The sequence below is a fragment of the Rhizopus delemar genome, genomic scaffold, assembly GCF_000149305.1.
Source record: "Rhizopus delemar RA 99-880 supercont3.11 genomic scaffold, whole genome shotgun sequence".
Classification (NCBI taxonomy): domain Eukaryota; kingdom Fungi; phylum Mucoromycota; class Mucoromycetes; order Mucorales; family Rhizopodaceae; genus Rhizopus; species Rhizopus delemar.
This window is the reverse complement of record NW_027137837.1, coordinates 1,538,505-1,559,772: the sequence shown is the minus strand read 5'-3', so window position 1 is coordinate 1,559,772 and position 21,268 is coordinate 1,538,505. Positions and strand designations below refer to the sequence as shown.

The 21,268-nt window shown below is 40.9% G+C and overlaps 9 protein-coding genes across 9 annotated transcripts; 4 read left to right on the top strand and 5 right to left on the bottom strand.

Annotated features, from left to right (window-relative positions):
• Window positions 1–4,669: 4,669 nt before the first annotated feature.
• Window positions 4,670–6,175, top strand: RO3G_13253 (uncharacterized protein; the record flags this gene model as incomplete). The annotated part of the gene is made up of 5 exons (XM_067667837.1): window positions 4,670–4,822; window positions 4,870–5,239; window positions 5,284–5,420; window positions 5,474–5,963; window positions 6,009–6,175. The coding sequence occupies 5 exons, from the start codon at window positions 4,670–4,672 to the stop codon at window positions 6,173–6,175; spliced, it is 1,317 nt and encodes a 438-aa protein (XP_067523938.1).
• Window positions 6,176–6,535: 360 nt separating this feature from the next.
• Window positions 6,536–7,115, bottom strand: RO3G_13252 (eukaryotic translation initiation factor 1A, Y-chromosomal; the record flags this gene model as incomplete). The annotated part of the gene is made up of 4 exons (XM_067667836.1): window positions 6,536–6,541; window positions 6,600–6,913; window positions 6,965–7,043; window positions 7,095–7,115. The coding sequence occupies 4 exons, from the start codon at window positions 7,113–7,115 to the stop codon at window positions 6,536–6,538; spliced, it is 420 nt and encodes a 139-aa protein (XP_067523937.1).
• Window positions 7,116–7,743: 628 nt separating this feature from the next.
• On the top strand, window positions 7,744–7,938 carry RO3G_13251 (uncharacterized protein; the record flags this gene model as incomplete). The annotated part of the gene is made up of 1 exon (XM_067667835.1): window positions 7,744–7,938. One exon carries the CDS (start codon window positions 7,744–7,746, stop codon window positions 7,936–7,938), a length of 195 nt encoding a protein of 64 aa, XP_067523936.1.
• A 1,189-nt stretch (window positions 7,939–9,127) lies between these two features.
• On the bottom strand, window positions 9,128–9,253 carry RO3G_13250 (uncharacterized protein; the record flags this gene model as incomplete). The annotated part of the gene is made up of 1 exon (XM_067667834.1): window positions 9,128–9,253. One exon carries the CDS (start codon window positions 9,251–9,253, stop codon window positions 9,128–9,130), a length of 126 nt encoding a protein of 41 aa, XP_067523935.1.
• An 838-nt stretch (window positions 9,254–10,091) lies between these two features.
• On the top strand, window positions 10,092–11,298 carry RO3G_13249 (type 1 protein phosphtase-I; the record flags this gene model as incomplete). The annotated part of the gene is made up of 4 exons (XM_067667833.1): window positions 10,092–10,225; window positions 10,276–10,306; window positions 10,489–11,213; window positions 11,262–11,298. The coding sequence occupies 4 exons, from the start codon at window positions 10,092–10,094 to the stop codon at window positions 11,296–11,298; spliced, it is 927 nt and encodes a 308-aa protein (XP_067523934.1).
• Window positions 11,299–11,492: 194 nt separating this feature from the next.
• RO3G_13248 (uncharacterized protein) lies at window positions 11,493–13,985 on the bottom strand (the record flags this gene model as incomplete). The annotated part of the gene is made up of 3 exons (XM_067667832.1): window positions 11,493–11,567; window positions 11,625–13,621; window positions 13,817–13,985. The coding sequence occupies 3 exons, from the start codon at window positions 13,983–13,985 to the stop codon at window positions 11,493–11,495; spliced, it is 2,241 nt and encodes a 746-aa protein (XP_067523933.1).
• A 1,300-nt stretch (window positions 13,986–15,285) lies between these two features.
• RO3G_13247 (uncharacterized protein) lies at window positions 15,286–16,023 on the top strand (the record flags this gene model as incomplete). Its single annotated transcript, XM_067667831.1, has 1 exon — window positions 15,286–16,023. One exon carries the CDS (start codon window positions 15,286–15,288, stop codon window positions 16,021–16,023), a length of 738 nt encoding a protein of 245 aa, XP_067523932.1.
• A 1,499-nt stretch (window positions 16,024–17,522) lies between these two features.
• Window positions 17,523–18,241, bottom strand: RO3G_13246 (uncharacterized protein; the record flags this gene model as incomplete). Its single annotated transcript, XM_067667830.1, has 5 exons — window positions 17,523–17,536; window positions 17,664–17,740; window positions 17,826–17,848; window positions 18,002–18,176; window positions 18,237–18,241. 5 exons carry the CDS (start codon window positions 18,239–18,241, stop codon window positions 17,523–17,525), a joined length of 294 nt encoding a protein of 97 aa, XP_067523931.1.
• Window positions 18,242–20,884: 2,643 nt separating this feature from the next.
• Window positions 20,885–21,228, bottom strand: RO3G_13245 (uncharacterized protein; the record flags this gene model as incomplete). Its single annotated transcript, XM_067667829.1, has 2 exons — window positions 20,885–21,132; window positions 21,216–21,228. 2 exons carry the CDS (start codon window positions 21,226–21,228, stop codon window positions 20,885–20,887), a joined length of 261 nt encoding a protein of 86 aa, XP_067523930.1.
• Window positions 21,229–21,268: the final 40 nt, after the last annotated feature.

Genomic DNA, 21,268 nt, shown 5'->3' with positions numbered 1-21,268 from the left:
TGAGATTGCCTTGAAAGTTGTTGATTTATATAGAATTTAAGCAGATGCATGATAAGTAGTGATCACCAGATCTTATGTGTAAGGTCAGCACGATGTTTCTTGATAAAATAATAAAAAGAAAAGTAAAATAAGAGATCGGGAACTTTTTATAAGAAAGTTAGCCTGTTTTATTGAGTAAAATATTTAAAAATATAAAAGAACTTGAATTGTTGATATATAATATTTTTTTTGATATTTCTTGTTTTTGCGGCTATTATTATTTCTTTGACAGTGTTTGTTAAATAGCTTAATTCAACAATCCATGTCGGAGTTGATTTGCGTTTCATTCAAAAAGGGACCATTGTTACAGGAATAACGAGCTTTACTCTCTTAGAGATTATTTTTAGTGTCATTTTGACGGTCGATGTAGAGTCCAGACCATGAAGCGGAAATCCAATTTCTTTTCTCCCCTCTTTTTTTTAATAAAACTTCAAATATACAATCCGAATATCGGCAAATCTCTTAGCAAAAGACTAAAACCTATTATAATTGAATCTATCTATCCACTTATATGCATAGAACAAATCACATATAACTATAATATTGAGCTACCAGTTAAACGAGATCTCCATAAAAATCATATTTGTGCCTCCATCCAAGTTGATAAACTTGAAGTTTAATGAGTAGTGAAGTGATTTCAATTCTTTTTACAATTTTCGCCATTTCCTTATTGTATTTGTGTAATCTGTGGTTGTGCATTATACAGCAGCTCCACTTCAGAACTAAATTCGCTTTTCTTACAGCCCAATGTCCACTTTTTTTATTGGCCAAAGTTTGCTTTTGCAAATAGCTCAAATTCGCTTTTTACATCGCCCAAAATTCGTTTTTGTTATTACTAAAATTCATAATTTATTGATGGTTGATATTGCTAATGGCTCATTAAAGTGGTTCTTTATCAAAGCATTTTTAAAAGTTATTAACAGAATGCTGAGCGATGTTATGAAAAGTCTTTCTACTGACGCTTTCACTAGCCTCACTGATTCTAGTTTTCAAGTCTTTGGCTTCTTGAAATGCACTTTGCTTGACTGAATTTTTGATGACTGACCAGAAGTTTTCAATAGGATTAAGCTCGGGAGAATATAGAGGCAAATCTATAGCTCTATAGCCTCTGGCCTCGATCAGTTGTGTGATATCCTCTGAGATATGAATGAGTGCATTGTTCATAACTACATAGAAGTTTCTCAGTTCAGGGAACTTATCCATTTCATCCAAATTTTTAGAAATAAACATCCTATAATGGCCAGTAACAGTTCCCTTGGCCTTTTTCTTTACTACGGGCTTCTTTCTCTGTCTGCCTCCATCCACCTTTATTTTCTTGGGTTTCAAAGGCTCTCTAATCTCAACTGAAATAACATCCTAAGCTGTTATAGCTTCCAGTATGGTATGCGTGACGGCGCAAGTAGTGAGCATTTCGACAAATGCTGGTGCACCTCTAATTGAACGAGCATTAGGACTTCTCATGTTGATATTGAAACCTGATTCATCCACAAAAACGCGGTTGGTAAGGTAGTCCATGTCAGTAGTCTCCACCCATTTTTAACCTACTGATAGCGGTGTTCGAGGCTCTCAACACTATCTCTCGCCAGAGGTTGCAAGGTTGCTCTCTTCATAGTCAAATGACACTCGTACAGAATAAAATTTCCGACAGATGTTTCTTTCAAGCTAAAGCCCTCAGATGCTTCCGTCAAGCTCTCTACTGCATCACGTCTTGTTGCTTGGGGATATTTATCGAAAAAGTTTGTAAGATGATGCTTATGCTCTTTTTGAAGTTGCAAAGGCTTTCTATTCGACTAATTTGTCTGCTTTTCATAGATAGTCTAACTGGGATCTTTCTTGAATCGCTTAGCCCACTTTTGGGCGCTACGTGGCTCAAGCTGAGCTTTGCTGCCAGAAGTGGCAGCTTTTCACAGTTTGATCCTGTTGAAGTAATAGAAAACCGCTTTTTTGCTTGCCAGAATAAACATTGTATTGTCTACCAGCTAATGACTCAGTAGCTAGTTTCTCAGCTATTTCCTCCATTTTGACATCAAGCGCTTCGTTAGCTCCAGGAGGAAAGCGATTTTGAAAAGCGCGGTATTCGGACGAAGTCAGCAGAGTACCAATATTGTAAGGATCGACTTTCTCCTCAAAATACATTGCCTCATCGCCTTGCTCGTCTAAGATGTTGCCCTACCCATCTTTGTAAAAAAAATAGTTGCTATTCATTTAGAATTAAGAAAAAAAATAAAGTGAATTTTAGTGATAATAAAAACAAATTTTGGGGGGTGGAGCCGCTGTAAGGAGTCCATTCTCCCAAAAAAGGAGCACATCAGCTGAATCTCCGTTGTCTCTGAATGTGAAAATCATTCGCTTTGAAAGAAAAAGGAAGGGCAATGCAGATCTCTCTCTTTTATCAAAATGACTGTAGACCGATACAGAATTGAATGAGGGTTTGATTTAGATGTGAAAAGTAGCTGATAAAAAAAAACGATTCCATTCTTTTTTATTTATTTTTATTTTTAGAATCACTGCATTCTGCAGAGTGAGATAATAATAGAAAATGCAGTAGATTCTCTATGCTGTCTTTGTCAGCTCTGTTTTGCAGTAGAAAGCCATTTTGGCTCAAGGTTCAAAGGATGGTTTGTCAAAAGTAGCCCAAGTTCTCTTTTATCTTGGTTATAAAGCACACACTCTTTTCGATGGTTCCAATCCAGAGATGATGTATTTTGATCACCTCATAAATCATCCCTTTTCATCTTACAAAAAAAACCAAATTGTTCAAAGACACAGCATCGGTTGATTAAAAATAGGTGGTGACAGTCTATGCATGTCCAAAGGTCTTTTCTTTCATGCACATCAAATGGTTTCGATATGAGGGTCAATAGGAACATTAGGTCCCTGCTCTCTCTCTCTCTCTCTCTTTTTGATTTTTATTCAGCAAAGTCCTTTATGATTGAATTGAGAGACAGATGTGTATCAACCTTGACTGAACAGAGTATACTTTCATCCTCTGACAATCTTTATTGTCACCGACCAGGAAGAACTTGACTGCTTATCTGACTTGATCTTGGTTTACAAAGCAGTGAAAAAGAAAATGAAACATGCCATTGAATCTGATGTGATCCTTTTTTATTGACACAGAATCATCAGCTGCTTCATTGTCAAACCAAACCATTTGCTCAAGCCAGCATGGATTGCTTTTTTTGGACAAGTATTTGTGTTTATCGATCAAGACACAGAGTGAATCTGGATCGTACAGTGCCAAGAAAGAGTGTATAGAAATCATACGTTAATATTCATGAAGGGGGATGCTTCTCACTGATCAATCGAGTTCAATTACTTCTCACCTCTCCTTCTCATAGGATCAACACTCTCTTTTGGTTATTTAAAACCCCCCGTCTCTTTTGGTTTCAAAAGAATGTTGAGAATCATGATTGTCTGTGGTTGACTTTTTTCATCTTCCGCTTCAAACTCTACTTTTGAAAAAGGGGATCGAAAGAATCGCAGGCACCGTTCGAACCAAAGACCTCGTCTCGGTCACCCGTTGCCATCCAGGAAGCATCATGGATGACGGATAGGACGGCAAAGAGCACTCTAGACAGAAAACGAGATCCAGAGCGATGGCATGAGTTCAAACACACTCTGGACACAGCTTGTTCACCGCTTCACTAAAGTTCATTTGATCTGAATTGAATTGATCCGCAGAGAGAGAGAGAGAGAGAGAAAAAGAAAGCCCATAGCTGAACTGTTGAGTTTTCCACGGTGTGTCTCAGACAGACTTGTCTTTTTCTGTCAAATGACGACAACGAACTGGATTATGTCGAATCCTTCCTCTTCCGTTTTTCGGCTCAACTGATGTCCTGTTCTGTATCACTGTAGGTCGAGTGGCTTATTTAGTGATGATAAACGCTCCACCAGTCAAGACAGGTTACCTCTTTCTGAACCAAGCTGGCTCTTTTTGTCAATTTCCCACATTCGTTACACACACCTGTGTCTTTTCACCCACTCACATCCCTTTTATTGAAAGCAATCGATTGAATTGAGAAAAGAAAGTAAAACCAAATGAAAAAAAGGGTGATGGATTTTGAACTTTTTCTCACTGCATTTCATGAATAAACACCGACAAGAAATTTTTTTTTTTTTTCATTGTCCACTTGTCAAATTGAACCTGTCTGGACTCTGAAAAACAAGAGGGATAGAATTTATTTACTTTTGAAGTAAAAGCAAAGATGAAATTAAGATCGCCGCCCTATTATCCAATTGAAAAACAAGTTTTTTTCTATTTTTTGAATTTTCATTCCTTTTCTTTCTACTTTTCTCCCCTGACCTGATGGAAACACACTCGGTGGACGCTGAAGACCAAGCCTCGAATCGATCGGAAGAAACGGTGAAGAGTGAAGAGAGCGATCGAGAGATGACCAAGGAAGTCGAAGGGGGGGCCGAGAGCCACAGGGACCATGCGTTCCATCTGGTGGAGGGAGTGACAGATCAGAGACGAAGGCCGAGCAAGGGCGGTGTGCTCTCGAACCTGCTCAAACTCGACGTATTCGACAACCCACCGAATCGACCGAGCCATCAGCTGAAATCCATCACGTCCAGTCGAGCCTTTCTGCAGATGATGAGCGCCCCCAGCTCAGCACGAAACAGCCTGATGGCCGACGACAGGGCCGAGCTTGGCCTGGCCGACGTCGCTGCCCATCGGATCGCGATCGCTTCTGAAATTGCCGATATCCTGTCAAGACAAGACGTGGTCATCAAATTGGGCAAGGCCCTCGTCAAGACGGGCGCACCCTCTCACCGGATCGTAAGTCGCTCTCTCGACCTCGGATGGATACTCACGCTTGTTTTTAGGAAGCAGCCATGGAAAAAGTCAGTCGACGACTGGAGATTGTCGGAAATTATGCCGTCTTGCCTGGTCTGATCATCGTCACCTTTGGCGATCTCGAGACCCACACGTCCGAGACCCACCTCATTCGCTGTGCTCGTTCGCTGGACATCGGTAAGCTCGAAAAGGCAAATTATATCGCCCGTCAGATGGCCAAGGGTGAGCTCGACCTCCATCAGGCCACCACGCTGCTGGACGACATCATCCACGGTCCACCCACCTGGCGTCCGCTCTCGATCCTCTTGGCCTACGTTCTCTCTTCGGCCTTTACTGCCCCCTTGTTCTTTCATGGCTCTTGGATCGACTGTGGCGTGAGCGGGATCTTTGGCTTGTGTGGTAAGATCGTTTATTGACCCTGATGCATACTGATTTGACTTTAGTGGGCGTCTTGACCTTGGTGTCTGAAAAGATACCGATGTTTAGCAACATTTTCGAAATGGCCATCACGATTCCTATCGCCATCATCGCCCTTGCCTTGCATCCCTACATCTGTTTTGCGGCGGTGGCCATGGCTTCCGTAAAGTTCGTTAACATTCATATTTTCAAATTCTAAACAGATCTCTATCCTAGATCGTCATCGCCCTCCCAGGCTACTCCCTCACCTGCGCCGTCATGGAGCTGTCTGCTAAAAACTTGGTCAGTGGCAGCATTCATCTGGTCTATGCGTTGATGTATGTTTTGTTCTTGGCCTTTGGTATCGGCTATGGTTGTTCGGTTTGGCGATTGGCGCATCCGGATGTGGAACTGAGCGTGCTCGGCGCATGTCAGAACGGCCTGGATCCCTACTGGACCTTTCTCTTCTTACCGCTGGCTACGATCGGTTTAGGAACCGTCTATGGTGCGGATGCCTATCAGTGGCCCTCGATGGTGCTGGACAGTGCCGTGGGCTATACCGTCTATTATTTTGTGGGCAAATACACTGGAAACTCTCCGGTGATCACGCCCAGTGCAGGTGCCTTCGCGCTGGGTCTGTTTGGTAACCTGTATGCTAGGATCACAAAGCGATTGGCGTTTGCGCCTCTGATGGGTGGCACGATCATCTTGGTGCCCGGAAGCATTGGTAAGTGAGAAGAAGAGAGAGAGAGAGAGATCTGACATTGTCTAGGTGTCAGAGGCGCAGTGAGTCTGTTTGATGGTTCAAATGACAGTAGTGGAAGTAGCTTTGTTTTTCAAGTGCTCGGAATCGCTTTATCCTTAACCCTCGGTCTCTTCTTGGCTAATCTGGTGGTTTATCCCAATGGAAAGAAGAGATCTGTCTTCTTGGGCTTTTAGTCCACATCCAATTATACCCTATCTACATTTTTTATTGATCCTTTTCATCGTAAATGACATGGTACATTTTATTTATAAATCTTATACCATTTTTACTACAACGCATCATGATGCATTTCATGCGCTCATCACTAATTTCTATGACTAAGAAATGACCCCCACCCTTTTCATTTTCTTTTATTGCCTGGATAAACTGTAGGCAGACAAGAACTAGTGTGTGTATGTATCCTTTGTTTTGTTTTTTTTTTATTAACCAAAAATTCTAAGAACGCAAAAGAAGACTACAAGATGAAAGGTGTACTGATTTTTTAGACCCCTTTCTTTGTTCTCTCTGTTTTCGATGAATGATTTCAATTGATTTTAAATCTATTTTAAGAAAAGGGAGTGAGTCCACAGGATCCTGTTGACAATAAGTCCAACTTACCTCATCAATATCGAAATCAAATTCAACTTCGTCATCTTCTTCACCACCAAAGTTAGCGTCTGCTTCATTGATCTTGGCCGTATCAGGCAATTCACCATAAGCCTTCAACTGTCTGGCTTCATCGGGATTGTATCGCTGGATGACATCGGCTTTCTCGTCTTGGAATTCACGCAGTGACAACAACACAATGTCACCTTGGTTGATCCACACCTTCTTTCTTAATTTACCTCGAATAAGTGCAAGACGTTTTACACCATCGAAACATTGGGCTTCCACACGACCGTTACCCAACATCTTGACCACTTGAGCATATTCTAAAGAAATCGTTCAGTCTCTCTTTTTTTTTCCCAAGCATCCCTTGTTACCTTGGCCTTCTTCTTTAAACACAAGTTCACGTTTATCGTTTTCGGTATCGTTCTTTCCTCTTCTTCTGGATTTACCACCCTTTTTTCACTGTCAGTTGACTTGTAGATGGAATTAAAAAAAAAGAATTACCTTTCCCTTGTTTTTAACCATGATGGAATAAAGAAAGAAAAAAAAAAAAAAAAAAAAAAACTGCGGTGTGTGTGTGTACACACTGATTTTAAAAAAGTTTGCTCTAGTGCATCGTGGCTTGGAATTCTTTTTTTTTTTTTTTTTTTTTTTTCTAAAATTCAGGCTATGGGGTACTCAAAGGCATATGATCCTATCCAAGTAGGTTCTATGGATGGAAACGATACAAAACCTCACGACAAGGCGATCAAGCGAGCGATGACGTGTTGCTGTAAGTGTTAGATAGCCCAACCGATACGCTTTTTATTGACCAGAAAAAAAAAAAAGATAGACCACCTCGATGTTTAAAGACCGATCCACACCGTACGCTCTTTGTCGGCCGATTGAACTATGCCACGACCGAGGCCAGATTGAGAGAGTACTTTGATCGATTTGGAGAGCTGACGCAGGTATCGATCACGAGAAACAACGGTAAGTTTTTTTTGTACGTCGATGTGCCACTGACTGATCTCTTGCAGTGACCGGTCTGTCTGAAGGCTATGGCTTTATCACCTTCCGATCCGAATCATCCGCACGCGATGCCTACCATGAAGCCCATCGGATGACGATCGATGACCACAAGATCCTGGTGGACTATGAGCGAGGTAGGACCATGAAAGGTTGGCGACCGAGAAGACTTGGTGGTGGGTACGGCGGTCAAAAGGAAAGTGGTCAATTGAGATTTGGTGCAAGAGACCGACCGTTTCGTCAAAGTGCCCACAGACCCTCTGATGACAAGCGCTCCGATCATTGGAAACCCATTTTAAAAAAATCTTCTCACCGTTCTCTCCCCCCTGTCAATAAATAAAGAAGGCATAAAAACAGACTCGCTCGTCACTCTTTTTCTTTCCGATGTTTCACCTTGTTGAATATGAAATCCACCACGGATCCATCTCCTGTGCATAGTCCATATGAAGGCCTCTCCTCTTTATTTACGCCACCTGCCTCTGATGGGAGCGAGGAGTATCAAAGTGCTTCAGAAGAAGGAGGGGTTGTGGAGCGAAAGAATAGTATTAGACTAGGTCAAGAAATAAATCATTTGATAGAGACAGATCATGCCAAGAATGCGATCGAGCTACTCAAGGAAGCCATCGGTCAGTTAGAAAGTGGTGAGGAAGAAGCAGAGGAGATATCGATTGTGTATTCTAAAATCATCCAATCATTGTGTGATCCACAGATTTCAAACTTGATCAATGAGAATGAGGGTGACATTTACCATTCAGTCCTCTGGCGACTCATGACGCGTGTGATCGAATCCGGTTATACACTACAGGTAAATGAAGACAGACAGGATACAGACTGAATGCTGAGCGAGTTATACAGAGAGAGGCTCATGTCACTTTGGTAAACACACTGATCGATCAAGGACATGTATCACTTGCATTACAAGTCATGTACACTTTACCCAGACCAGAATGGGACACAGAATGTTATCGGATCGCTCTCTTGCTTCACCTGATGCAAAGACCCCGACAGATTCAAGAAGCAGAGAGTTTACTGTTTGACTATGGCAAGCCTTCACTGGAAATCATGGTGAACGAGGTGCCGACACGGATCGAGATGCCCTGGATGCGTCAGGTGACAGAGGAGGACAGAGAACAGTTCTGGATGCTCTATCAAGCCACGATCTCGGCCGACAAGGAGTGGGATCGACGAAAGAGTCTGTATGAGGCACAGCAAAGAGACTATGCTCACCAGCTCAAGACGAGACATGCGGGTCAGATCGTGCAAGATTGGGCTCGGGAGCATGTGCTGCATGTGGCCTCTGAGAGAGAGCAAGTCGATCAGGCCAGTATCCAGAATGATAACAGCATGATCTACAGTGCTGCAAGACACCAACAATTTGAATATGCCTGGCAGGTCTATCTGGCCATGCACGCCTCGGTGGATGAGGTGACGCCGGCGTTGGTCATGCATCTCTGCTGGACTGCGTTTCGCCAGATCGCGCCAAACAAGGTCAGCCAACGCCGTGCGTGGGAGGAGCGAGCTTGGTCGGTCTATTCGCGATTCATGTGTTCAGAGTACTTGCATCCAGAGGCACCCGAGACGCCTGGGTTCTTGCAAGACATCTTGCTCATCACCACACACAGTGTCGAACGAGACGCGAGGTTGACCAAAGCCATGGCTGTCTATCACTCCCTCACCCGTTTCGAGTTCAGTTCGCTGCTGTCGGACGAACGCGTGCTGGAACCCATCCTGTGTTCGATCGTGTATGAATGCACAAGGGCGCCGATCACCCAGATGTCCGCCTTGGCGTTTGACATCTGGCAAAAGAAGTGGCGACTGGACCCTGCCACGTCCCTTTCCGTCCTCTGGGCTCTCTCGGTTCTCTGTGTGAAATCGGGAAACAAGGCCCAATTTAAAGAGGTCGTTCAGAAGATGGACAGTGAACTCGTCTCACCTTCTGTCATGGCACCCATTCAAACCTTTCACGATATGCATCTGTGTAGAGACTGTTATTTTGAAGATTACATGTTTCAAACCATCAAATACACCGATCGAACCCTTCTTGCTCTCATGGACCCCTATGGGTTCAATGATCAGCAGCAGACCGATTTGAATGAGCCACAGGCGATTCATCTCACGACCGCCGTCATCGATGGATTGTTGACCAAAGAGAGTGAACGGATGCAGAGGAAAATGTATTATTCTACAAAAAAGGCAAATGTCATTCTTCGTCACTGCTTATTGACCGCTCAAATGTCTCAATAAAAAAAGGACTTGAAGGAATGATTGCTGACACATGTGAATGTTTCTATAAAAATGTTTTTTTTTTTTTTTTTTTTCTATTTTTTTTTTTTCTACCCTTTTTTATTGCAGCAGAAAATATGGGAAATGTGGTTTCCAAAAGAAGAAAGAATGCAAGACCCAGTGTTGTACGAACCGAGATGTTAGAGAATGAAACGGCCACAAGCACAGTAACCTCACTTCATTCTATTCTTATCAACCAAAAGTTAAAAAATGACATCCATTCGACACACAGTACGGTTTACTCTAAAGACCAGACGACGACCACCACCATCAGATCAATCGGTTGGAACCTTGATATCGATGAATGTATCCATCGTCTGCTGGCGGTTGGCAGAGCAAACAGAGTAACGAAATCAATCTGTTTTAGAAATTCAGAAATCGTGGCTATTTGTAGAGCAGCACGTCAAGTCTTTTTGAACCAACCTGTAAAGTTCATGATACATGAACTACAGCTGGACTAACCGGTTTCTAGAGTTTAATAGAATTAAGTGCACCTATCAAAATATTAGGTGACATTCACGGCCAATACCATGATTTGATTCGTCTTTTTGATTTGGTATAATCATACTACTTGCCATCTATTCTCACTGATCCTCTCTCTCTTTAGGGCGGATATCCACCTACTTCAAATTATTTATTCTTGGGTGACTATGTCGACAGAGGAAAACAAAGTCTGGAGACCATCTTGCTGCTGTTTTGTTACAAGATCAAATACCCTGAAAATTTCTTTTTGTTGCGCGGCAATCATGAATGTGCTAGTGTGACAAGGGTCTATGGCTTCTATGATGAATGCAAACGGAGAACGAACCTGAAGATATGGAGGACGTTCGTGGATGCCTTCAACACGCTTCCGATCGCTGCCCTCGTGGCCAGCAAGATCTTTTGTGTTCACGGCGGTCTAAGCCCTTCACTCGATTCCATGGATGACGTGAGAAACATCATTCGACCGACCGACATACCCGACCATGGCCTCATCAATGATCTCGTCTGGGCGGATCCATCGGAGGATGTGGACGAATGGGCAGATAATGACCGAGGGGTCTCGTATTGTTTTGGTAAAACGGCCATCAATGACTTCTTGGCCAAACATAATTTGGATTTGGTATGCAGAGCACATATGGTGATGCAGGATGGCTATCAATTCTTTAACGAGCAGACCTTGGTCACTGTGTTCAGCGCTCCTAATTATTGCGGAGAATTTGATAATTTTGCTGCGATCATGAGCGTCAGTGAACAATGCCTGTGTACTTTTAGTTTACTACCACCCCTTGTCTATCAGTGGAACAGGCGCTCACAAGATGCCCGGAATGCTTATAGAAGAAGAAGGCCAAGGTATTTTGTAGTTGAATCATTATTTTAATCTGATGATCCTTTGTATAGCCCACCACCACCCGCGATGGCTTCCATAGAAGGATAAAAATGGAGAGAGATGTACAGAGAATTCTCTTCTTGTATAACCTATCAATATATGCTCTTAAAAAAATAAATATTATTCATCACGCTTTATCTGTTTATTCAAAAAAATAAAGAGACAAAAACAAATGAGGGGGGGGGGGGAAAGGAAAGAATACAAGTATAAATGTACAATTCATTGAAAAAGAATACAGAATTTTAAAATGTTTCGTCCCGGTTTGGACATTGATCAGTTGGATGAGCATCAAACACATCACAGTTGACGCAATAAAACTACATTTAAAGAAAGACATCAATCATCCTTGTTTTCAACCGTCATTTCCTATTTACCTTGCCTATTTCACCCTTCAGTTGACCTATGGACAAATCGGTCAAGGCAGTACAGAGCATCAAGTCATGCCCATAGACTTCACACATCTCACAATAACTATCACCCATTGACTTTTGTCCGAGATGACAGAGGACAGGAGACGTAGGCGTGGGTATCATTGTCTGCCTTTCCATCTCTTTCAGCCTGACTTCCAACTGGCCCACCCTCCTCCTTTCAAGCTCCAGCCTTTCTTCGAGCTCTGTCTCGTTCAACACCTTGTTCTCCACCAGGGATTCCAGATCGACCAATTCCTTATTGAGCCGAACAATCTTTTGCTCCAACGTCCATTCCATGTCCTCGTACCGTTTCCTTTCCCGTCCAACCTGTGCCTTGAGCTGGTCGACCTTGATCTCCCACGGACTGGCCTCCTGACCCAACCGATCGAAAGCCAAGAGTTCGTCCATCAGCCGCACACATTCCTGTTCGGACCCCTTCAGCGCCTCTCGCAGCCTCTCGTTCTCTTCCCGCAACTGTTCCATGATGGCCATCGTCGCCTCAGGGTCATTTGCATTCTGATTTTGTTTTTCGACGACCGCCAAACGCTTGAGTAACTCGGACATGTCATGCTGCGCCTTGGCCAGACTGAGCCTTAACCGCTCGTTTTCTTCCTCCAACCGATTCTGAGCCTCCAGCGCCGCGTCTGATTCCTCCATGATCCGTCGCTTGTCCTCGACTTCTTGAGCGAGCTGGGACTTGAGGGTATGGTATTCGAGACGAGAGGTAGCAGAGAGGTGATGGAGATGCTTGATCTCCTCCTTGAGTTGAGCGACTTCGGACACCATGCCCTCCATGGATTGCCGCTCATGATCCAGGGCCTGCAAGGTGAGTTCGAGCTGGGTCTCCAGCTGCTGTCGGTGGCTCACGTCATGCTCGTTCTCTTCTGGCGTGGGTTGATACTGCTCCTGTCGGAGTCGCTCGATCGTCCGTCGCAGTCCGTCGAGCTCTTGGTCCCTTTGACGCAGGTCCTGCTGATGCTCGCGCTTGAGCTGTTCTACCACCTGTTCACACGACCTGACCGCGTCCACATTCGCCTTTCGCACCTCGGCATACTCCTTTTCGACCGTGGCCAACGCCCGATCCCGATCGGTCAATTTCTCCAAGAGACTGGCGACCTGAGCCGCATGATGCTGCTTGAGCCGCTCGGTGTCCTTCTGAAGCTCGGAGCGCTCCGAGCTCAGTGTCTGACAACGCTGTTCCAGTCGGTCGATCTGATGCTCCAAATCGACCGACATCGCCGCCCTCGACACCGCCGCCTCGCGTTCCTTTCGCATCCTTTCGTGCACCACCCGGCTGTCTTCCAGGGCCCGTCGGAGATGGCCGATCTCGCCTTCCTTCTCTTGCACCTGGATCGCATAGCTTTCCTTGGCCGACAGCAGCCGTTCCCATGCGATCGATTCCGTCGAGGGTTCCTTCAGCGTCTCGGGCTCGCTTGTCTTGCTTCGGATCATGCCTCGTGTCTTTTCTGTCAGCGACGTCGAGCACGAAAGCGAACGACGGGCGGTGGCCGTCGATTGGCTCTTCTTGGGTGTGTTCGCCGAGGGCGTGTTCATCCCCCTCGGTTTCGTCGTGGCTGGGCCGGTGGACTTTGTAGGCTGTGGACCGTCCGAGATCGATTGGGCGCTGTGTGGAATGGCCGTTCGTTTGGCGGATTTGAGAGGGGTGGCTGTCGACTTGGCTGATTTGATAGAGTACGCAGATCGGATGGACTTTAGAGCATGGGTGGATTTCGTTGGCTTGGGCGCCACTGTGGATTTGGTCCGCTTGGGAGCCAGCGTGGATTTGGTGGATGCAAGCGAGTTTAGGTTGGCGTGAGTGGATTTACTGGGTCGGATGGCTTGAGGTGTCGTCGATTTACTTGGCTTGATCAATTGAGATTTGGCAGCAAATTTAGTCGGCTTCGGTGGTGGACCCTCTGAATGAGAACAAGGGGTTACTTTATTGACAGTGACAAATAGACCTGTATTTGGAGAACAAGTAAAATAACGAATGCTGCAACCCATGTCAGCTTTTGTTCTTGTCAACTTTTTTTTTCCCCTTCTTCCTTACCCCTGAATACAACCATCATTTTTTCCTGCGCCTTTGATATCCAGTTCAATGCCCACCCAAGACTCATTGGGTTTAAATCTTGTTTCGCCAAAGAACCTCACTGTACCTGTCAGGCCCAAGCTTGACACAAGTACCTTTTGTCCTACTTTGACGAATGGTTCAAAAGACCGTTTGGTAGGTGGGTTGTGCCTGTTACAGGCAAAAGATTCATCTGTACGATGTTTAGTGGGTTTTCTTATGGACTGCATTGAGGTAGGACGAGCTATTCTAGACATTTTTTATCATTCAAATTAAAAATGTACAATCAACAAAAAAAAGGAAAAGAAAAAAGAAAGAGATTCGATCATAAAAATGGCTATAAAGGGCCCGACATGAACAAAAGAATTAAGGAGAAAAAAGAAAGAGATAGAAAAAACATTGGAGAGGGGAATATAACATAAGGCTCAAATGCAACTTTTGCATAACTCAGAATATCGTGGTTTGAGTTTTTTTTTTCTTTTACTCCTTACTAATGATAACTATAAAAAGCTACAAGCATATTCAACTTTTCTTTTTTTCCCTTCTCGTGCGTGATCTAAAGAAAGAAAATGTGTTGAGATTAATTACTGCTTTTTTTTTTATATTAAATTATGTCATTACTCAGAAAAAAGCTTGTGCCCGTCAAGACTCTAAAGCCAGCCTACAGTTTAGGAAAGGGTGACTGGTTAGAACTGGAGCGCATAGAATTTAAAGACGACCGAAATATTCAAAGAAGCTGGGAGAGGTGCATTCGAAAGAAATCACACACTTCAAAGATTGACGGTAGAATCTCACATTACAAAGATTGTGTGCACTAAAACGTCCTGTACAGCTGTTGATATTCATGCTATCATCTTGACACCTGAACCAGAATTATTACTGGTAATCCAATACAGGTATAAAAAAGAAAAGAAAGGGGGTTAGGGACAAAAAGGTTATTTTCATTTAAAGTCTCATGCAGCTCTTTGCAGACCAGCTATTGAACGCTATTGTATTGAATTTCCATCAGGTATAACACCTTGATCGCCTTTACATGGTTATATTAAACATTGAGATCCTAGGGCTTGTGGATGCCACTGATGATGATCCAATCACCTCTGCTCAAAGAGAATTAAAAGAAGAAACAGGGTACACTGTGCCCAAGGAAAAGATCACGCTTGTCAATTCACCCTTACCTTACGAACCTGGCTTGACTGATTCATGTTGCTATGTGGTAAAGACAGTGATTGATGCAAAGGACATTCTGAGTTCTTCGGTAGTTCCAGAACCAGAAGCAGACGAATGGAGTCTGCAAACAATCAGTTTGCCTTTGAAGGGGCTTTTAGAATATTTATTAGGTATGTATTTAGAAGCGCATGCCTTGTTTATTTATTAACATGTACAAAAAAGAATTGGAAAAATCGAATGAAGGCCAGTTAATGATCGATAGTAGAGTGTACTCATTAGCTTCTGGATTGGCTTATTCTGCAGAGTTTTACAAATAAACCAAAAAAGCCATTTCGGGTATACAATTTTTTTTTTTTTTTTTTTTTTTTTTCCCTCTTTTTTTACATCAAAATGCAAGCAATCCAATTAGATCCCAACACATATCAAGAATTAGAAACACTTCGAAATAAATTATGGTCACTTCAAGAAACGTTTGCTACACACATCACGTATCTGAAAGAACCTAAATATCCATTCACTTGGCCAGACCTTTTAAACAAATTCAACATGCTCACAGCCAAGTTCGCGTCACTCTCAGAAGACTTTTATCGTTATACTGAAAAGGCCAGTACGGCCACACTACCCAAGCTCATGCTGCATCCTTATATACCCACCACAACCGAACAGGAAACAAACATCCTGAGCGTCTTGCTTCGAACAAAGCTCATTCCAGACATTGAGAAACTCGAAGCAGAAACACAGGCTGCTATCGCTCGAGACTTAGTCGAACCTCAACAAGAAGGAATCAGCAATACGACACGCATCGATGACGAACAGCTCATAAAGACTCAATTGGATCAGTGGACAGAATTAAGAAGTCGACATGACCGTTTGGCGGTGGATGCGGCCCAGTTTGTAGCTGAATTATCAAACGATCATAAATCGAATTTCTTGTTAAGGTATGAAGACCAAATAGAGGAAGAGGAAGAAGAAGAAGAAGAAGAACAGGACTGGGAAAAGATGGGGTTTCCTAATGAAGAAATATGGAAAAAATGGAAATTGGAGTGTTTGATGAACTTTTATAGCAGTGGAAAAAGTGAAGTGGTTGGTAGTGATTTGAAAAAACTCGCTACAGCAGTCAAAAAATAAACGTTGCTGTTTCCTAGCAACTGGAAAAGGGAAAATGATTATTTTTATATGCATGTTCTCTTTTGCTTTTTGTAGACAAACGTCCTTTTTTGGATTATGAGCAATGGGAGCTTTGAGTGATTTTGAATGTACAGAGCATCAGAAAAAGAATTAGCTTTGTTTGTCTTACCTGCTCACAAGAGGGTTTGTCAATAGAGTAGTCATGGGTACATTATTAGATCACGCTGCGAGCGATCCAATAAGCACAAATACAAGGCATCACTCTCCTTCCAGCAGTCGGCATCATTTTCATGTAAAAAGTGCACTGTGACACAAATAAAATTCCCTGCATGATTGTTTACTTTATAAAAAAGAAATCATAAACAGGCCCATCCATGAAATGGGATACACTCATCAACCTGTGATAACCAAACTCTATGAATGATTATCTCATTTGAAAGTAAGCCGTTCGTTTCGTTCGTAGGATGTGTTCAACTGTAGCACTCTTTTAAATACAGGATTTTAACCTAAAAAGAGACTGCAAGAAAAAAAAAAAAAAAAAAAAAAAAAAAAAAAAGAGTTTCACTTGATCGACATTCACCCTAGAAACAGTGCGAGGGATGTAGCTAAAGATCTTAAGTTGGAGCCAAGAACAGTACATCGCTCCGCGCCCCTTTCCATATTTTGTTATTAAAAATAACTTGAAATTTAATATCATTTTTTTTTAATTATGTTTTTTTTTTCTTTCTTTTTTCTTTTTCATACGTGATTTCAAAACTCTGTGATCCTTCATAAGACCTGTTGACATTGGCTGTTATTGTAACTGTGCATTAGTACCGCGCGTCTTTATTCCCATAGCTTAGACGTTTGAACTATAGTTCTTTAACTTCAACCTGGTTGATGGTAATAATTTGTCCTAAGCATCCTTCGTTACCTTTCCTTATGACCGGAGATGTTACTAGCTGGTGGTTACCTTTGTGTGTAAAGTTTAAAGCTTGATCGATCACATTTTGCAATCATACACAGAAACCACACAACCATGAGGCAGCATACTAACATGTGGTAAATATTATTTGTATCTTTTTTTTTTCACTTTTCTGTTTACAAAATACAAGAAATTGGGTCTCCTTTTTTTTAAAACCTCTCTTTTTCAAAATGTCATTTTACGAGAGAAATCCACTAATGTTGATTGTAATATGATTTTAGAAGAAGAGACTGTAAATACAGTCAACTATGTTTTTATTGGAAATCGATAGTGAGTGAGCACCACTTTGAGGTAGTCTAGATTGAAACGATCATAAGCTTTTTCTTGGTCTAAAAGTAAACCAAGATTATACTCGTTTACTTTATGAGCCTGGGCATCTTCTAAAATCATCTGTGGGAGCATACCATTTTCTCCAATAAATTTGCTGGACATAAAACCTAACTGAAAGTTGTTGATTATTTTTAAAGAGCAATCCATGATGCTATCGAATTGCTTGATTCGTACTGATGCTTCTTATTTTCAGTACTGATGCCATTTACGCTGTCTCCACTACATATACATAATGTTAATAAGCTTATAATAGCGTTTTATTTCGTTGCAGATGAAAACCTTTTCAATCTAATTGTCGAGCCATTTATTGCCAGGATTGTATCAAATAAGGGGATCCAAACTTTACCCAAATAGTCATGTTCAGTAAACTGACTGGTATACTTCTTTTGTAAGATCTTTGGGTTGTTTTCCATGATATCTAGGCTAGTAAAAAAAAAAAAAAAAAAAAAAAAAAAAAAGAGTATTAGACATATGTGCGTAAACTCACTGTTTGTTATGAACTCTTTACCAAACTCGTAAGACATGTAAGTACTTTGAAAAAGGCTTGTAGCATGGCGTGCCTTCTATCTTTGCAATGTATTGTCTTCCAAGCTCGAACCCATTACCATGTTGTGACAGCCGTATTACAGTGAAAAGAAATAATTTAGTAAGTTTGCTTTTAATAAAAAACCGCTATCAATTTACAGATGTAACTATCTTCCAGGTAGTAGCTACCGGTTCAGGAACATAACATTTCTTGTTACAGATGTATTTGGCCATCAGCGTACTCTTTATCTCTTGCCATTCCTGTTGCTCAAAGATACTAGCCTGCCCTTTATCTGTCAAGTCTATCAAATCTAGCGTAGACGACAGCCCCGTGCTATATAATTATTTAGCTGATGGTGTAAAATTGATTCAAATATCAGATTATAATGCCTACCTCATGCTTTTTCTTTCAAAGCTATCTAAACTATTTTGATTTTTGAATAGTTCGTATTTCAATAGAGCATCAAGTTTGATAGCTGTTCCTACAGATATTCTATTGCGCCTATTGTCACTATCAATCTTTGTATAAAAACCATCACGCTCCCTCTAAAAAATAGAACATCGATTAGTTCAGTAAGGAAAATACAACTGAAAGTGGCATACTACCTTTCCAAGAAGACTAAATTCTGTGTCTACACTAGGGTCTTCAACTGGATCAGTTTCCCTCTCGCTGTTAATTGATTCATTTTCATAATCTTCTTCCCTTCTTTCAGTTGAAACTTCTTTATCAAGTTCATTTGAATACTCTCTACCCTCAAGTATTGCCAATCGAACCCCATTATTGTAGCCCTCTTGACGAGCTTAAGTATCTAAAGCCTGCCTTTCCAACTCGAGTAACTTTCTTGAAAATTTTTTCATGAAATGCTCTTTGCTTTGTTTTTGCTTGAGGAAAGTTAAAAGATCGGCGCAGTAAGAGTGGAGAGCTAACTGTTTGCGCCTTTTTTTGCAAATTATCTCCAAAGAACGGCATATTCGTGAAAACGCTTGGTCCGCGTCAACTACATCACTTGCATGTTTTTCTATAAAAGAACTGACTAACTGATTTATATCCCCTCAATTTTCAGCAGGTAATGAGGAGAAAATCAGATCGACTTTCATAATGTTGCCAATGTTACTGTCCAGAGTAAAATCAGATTTAAGACCGTGTAAAAGTGGCTTTTTGCTCATTTTGAGAAATCGTGAGATATTTGCAGATAAAAAAGTGAGAAATAAAAAGGAGATAGTACTTGAAAACTAGTGAATGAGATTTTATGTAACCTGTTTATTAGATTTCAAGACGAAAGAAAGAACCCATTTAATTAAAGTACACCTTTATATAGAAAATGAAATTATTTAGGGACCGAAATGAGTTCAAGGTCAATTCTTGTATTAAACTTGAACATAAATAATATATACGGTTAGTATTGTAAATGAGCCTTAGAGAATGTGTAATAAGTAATATTATGTATTCGGTACTTTTTATTTCTTATAGTTGAGCAATTTCATACGAATAATAAGTATTTAATGAGATAAATACGACAATTTGGATCAATTTGAAACAAAGAGAGAGAGAGGTGGTCTTCAATTATGACCTTCTATTACTGCCTTTTCGTATGATCATATGCTTCATTGTTTACAAGTTGATGCATTGTATTTAAGTTACATAGCATTGCTTCAGTTTCTTGCACTGCTGTACAACGATAGAACAAAGTACGATTATGTAAATAAACGAAAGTGTTGTATTATGGTAAAAATAATTAAAGAAAGGTAGAAACATTTTGGATACTATTTGAGACTGATCTTTATTTCAGTTGAAGTTGAAGTAAAAATTATTCTAGTTGAAGGCAGGTATTTATATCTTATTGACTGAATGGCTTGATATCTTCTATTGTGAGCGTTCTTCTAATCTTCAGGTGCTTTAGCAAGTGCTATCTATAATTAGGATTATGACAACTTTCCATTTGTTTTTTATATGACTGTCATAGATTATCTTTTTATTCTGGAATTCCTTACTGATTTGAATAACATTATTTTACGCTGACAATAGGAAAAGATTTTGTTATTTTAGTTGATACTTTTTTTTTATAAGAAAAAGCATCATTAATACAGTACACATTATAAGAATACGCTTAATTGAAATTGACTGTATGATCTCATTTTAATTATAATCTTGTATTAAGGCTTATACTTATCAATGTCAGCTACAATCAGTTACTGTTCTACAATAAAGAGAACAGCTATTGCTGGTGGTGTGTAGTAGTAGGTGTTCCATATATGTCGTCTAGTATATAGTTCTAGAGTCAGTAATAAATGGTCTGTATGCAACAGGTCGCAGATGGTTGTTTTTTTTTTTTTTTTTTTTTTTTTTTTTTTTTTTTTTTTTTTTTTTTTTTTTTGAAAACTGACTAACTTCCTAGTCTTTGCTAATTACAGTAACGAGGATTTCTTATTGATAATAATGGCCCAGGATAAAATCTAAGATAGTGATAGCCTGGCCCAAGCATCATTAAAGGTACATTACAACCTAATCACAGCAATGGTAACGAAAACTGTACACATACTGTATATCAAGTATAGATCAATAAACATACTACTTCAGCTATATGAATGTATTAGATCTATATGGACTACTTTATTGATAATATAGAGCCTTATATTAACGAATTTATTTTAGATCAGTAGATAAAAAACGCCTACGATAATCACTAGCAAAGGATGAATATACTACATCAAAGAATGCAACATATATCGAGAATTTGAAAAAAAATTAGTTACTCTGGTTTTTGATGACTTTTATGTGTACTAGTCGCGACTTAATAACACGTCACTATAGCAAAAGTGCAACATGAATATGTAAGAACTATCAGTTAGAACACAATAAAAGATTGAACAAAATCCAAAGTTACTATTTTATTATGATATGCTAATGAAGTAGTTATATGATCTACATATAATCATCTCGGTGATTGTATAATCTAACTAGAGTCTTATCAAGGCTTTCACTGGCGCAACCTTCAAGCATATACAAATACACATTTTGCCAAAACGATGTCGTCGCACTTTTCAGAAAAAGAGTGTTGCATGTGAATTGCTTATTAAATAGGAAGGGTTGGCGGTGAGCGCTTTAAATTGGGCAGGCCCTTCTTGAGGCGCCTGACCTTGCGATCTTTGCAAATTCGCGAGAAACCTTGATTCATCAATAGAAACACGGTTGGCCATGTATTCGACACCTAAATTACCTACCATCTCTGCCCATTCCTTCTTGTTTGCATCTTCTTTAGAGTGTTTCTTTCTACCGGCTCCGATCGAACCTTTTCCAAAGTAAAAGTCCACAAATTAGCCATATAACAATATAACATCCTTTTCGATACAGATAGGCCCTCAAAATTATTACCTATCTGATTCATTGTAGCAGCGAGGAGCTTAAAATAGAAGTCAGACTTTAAA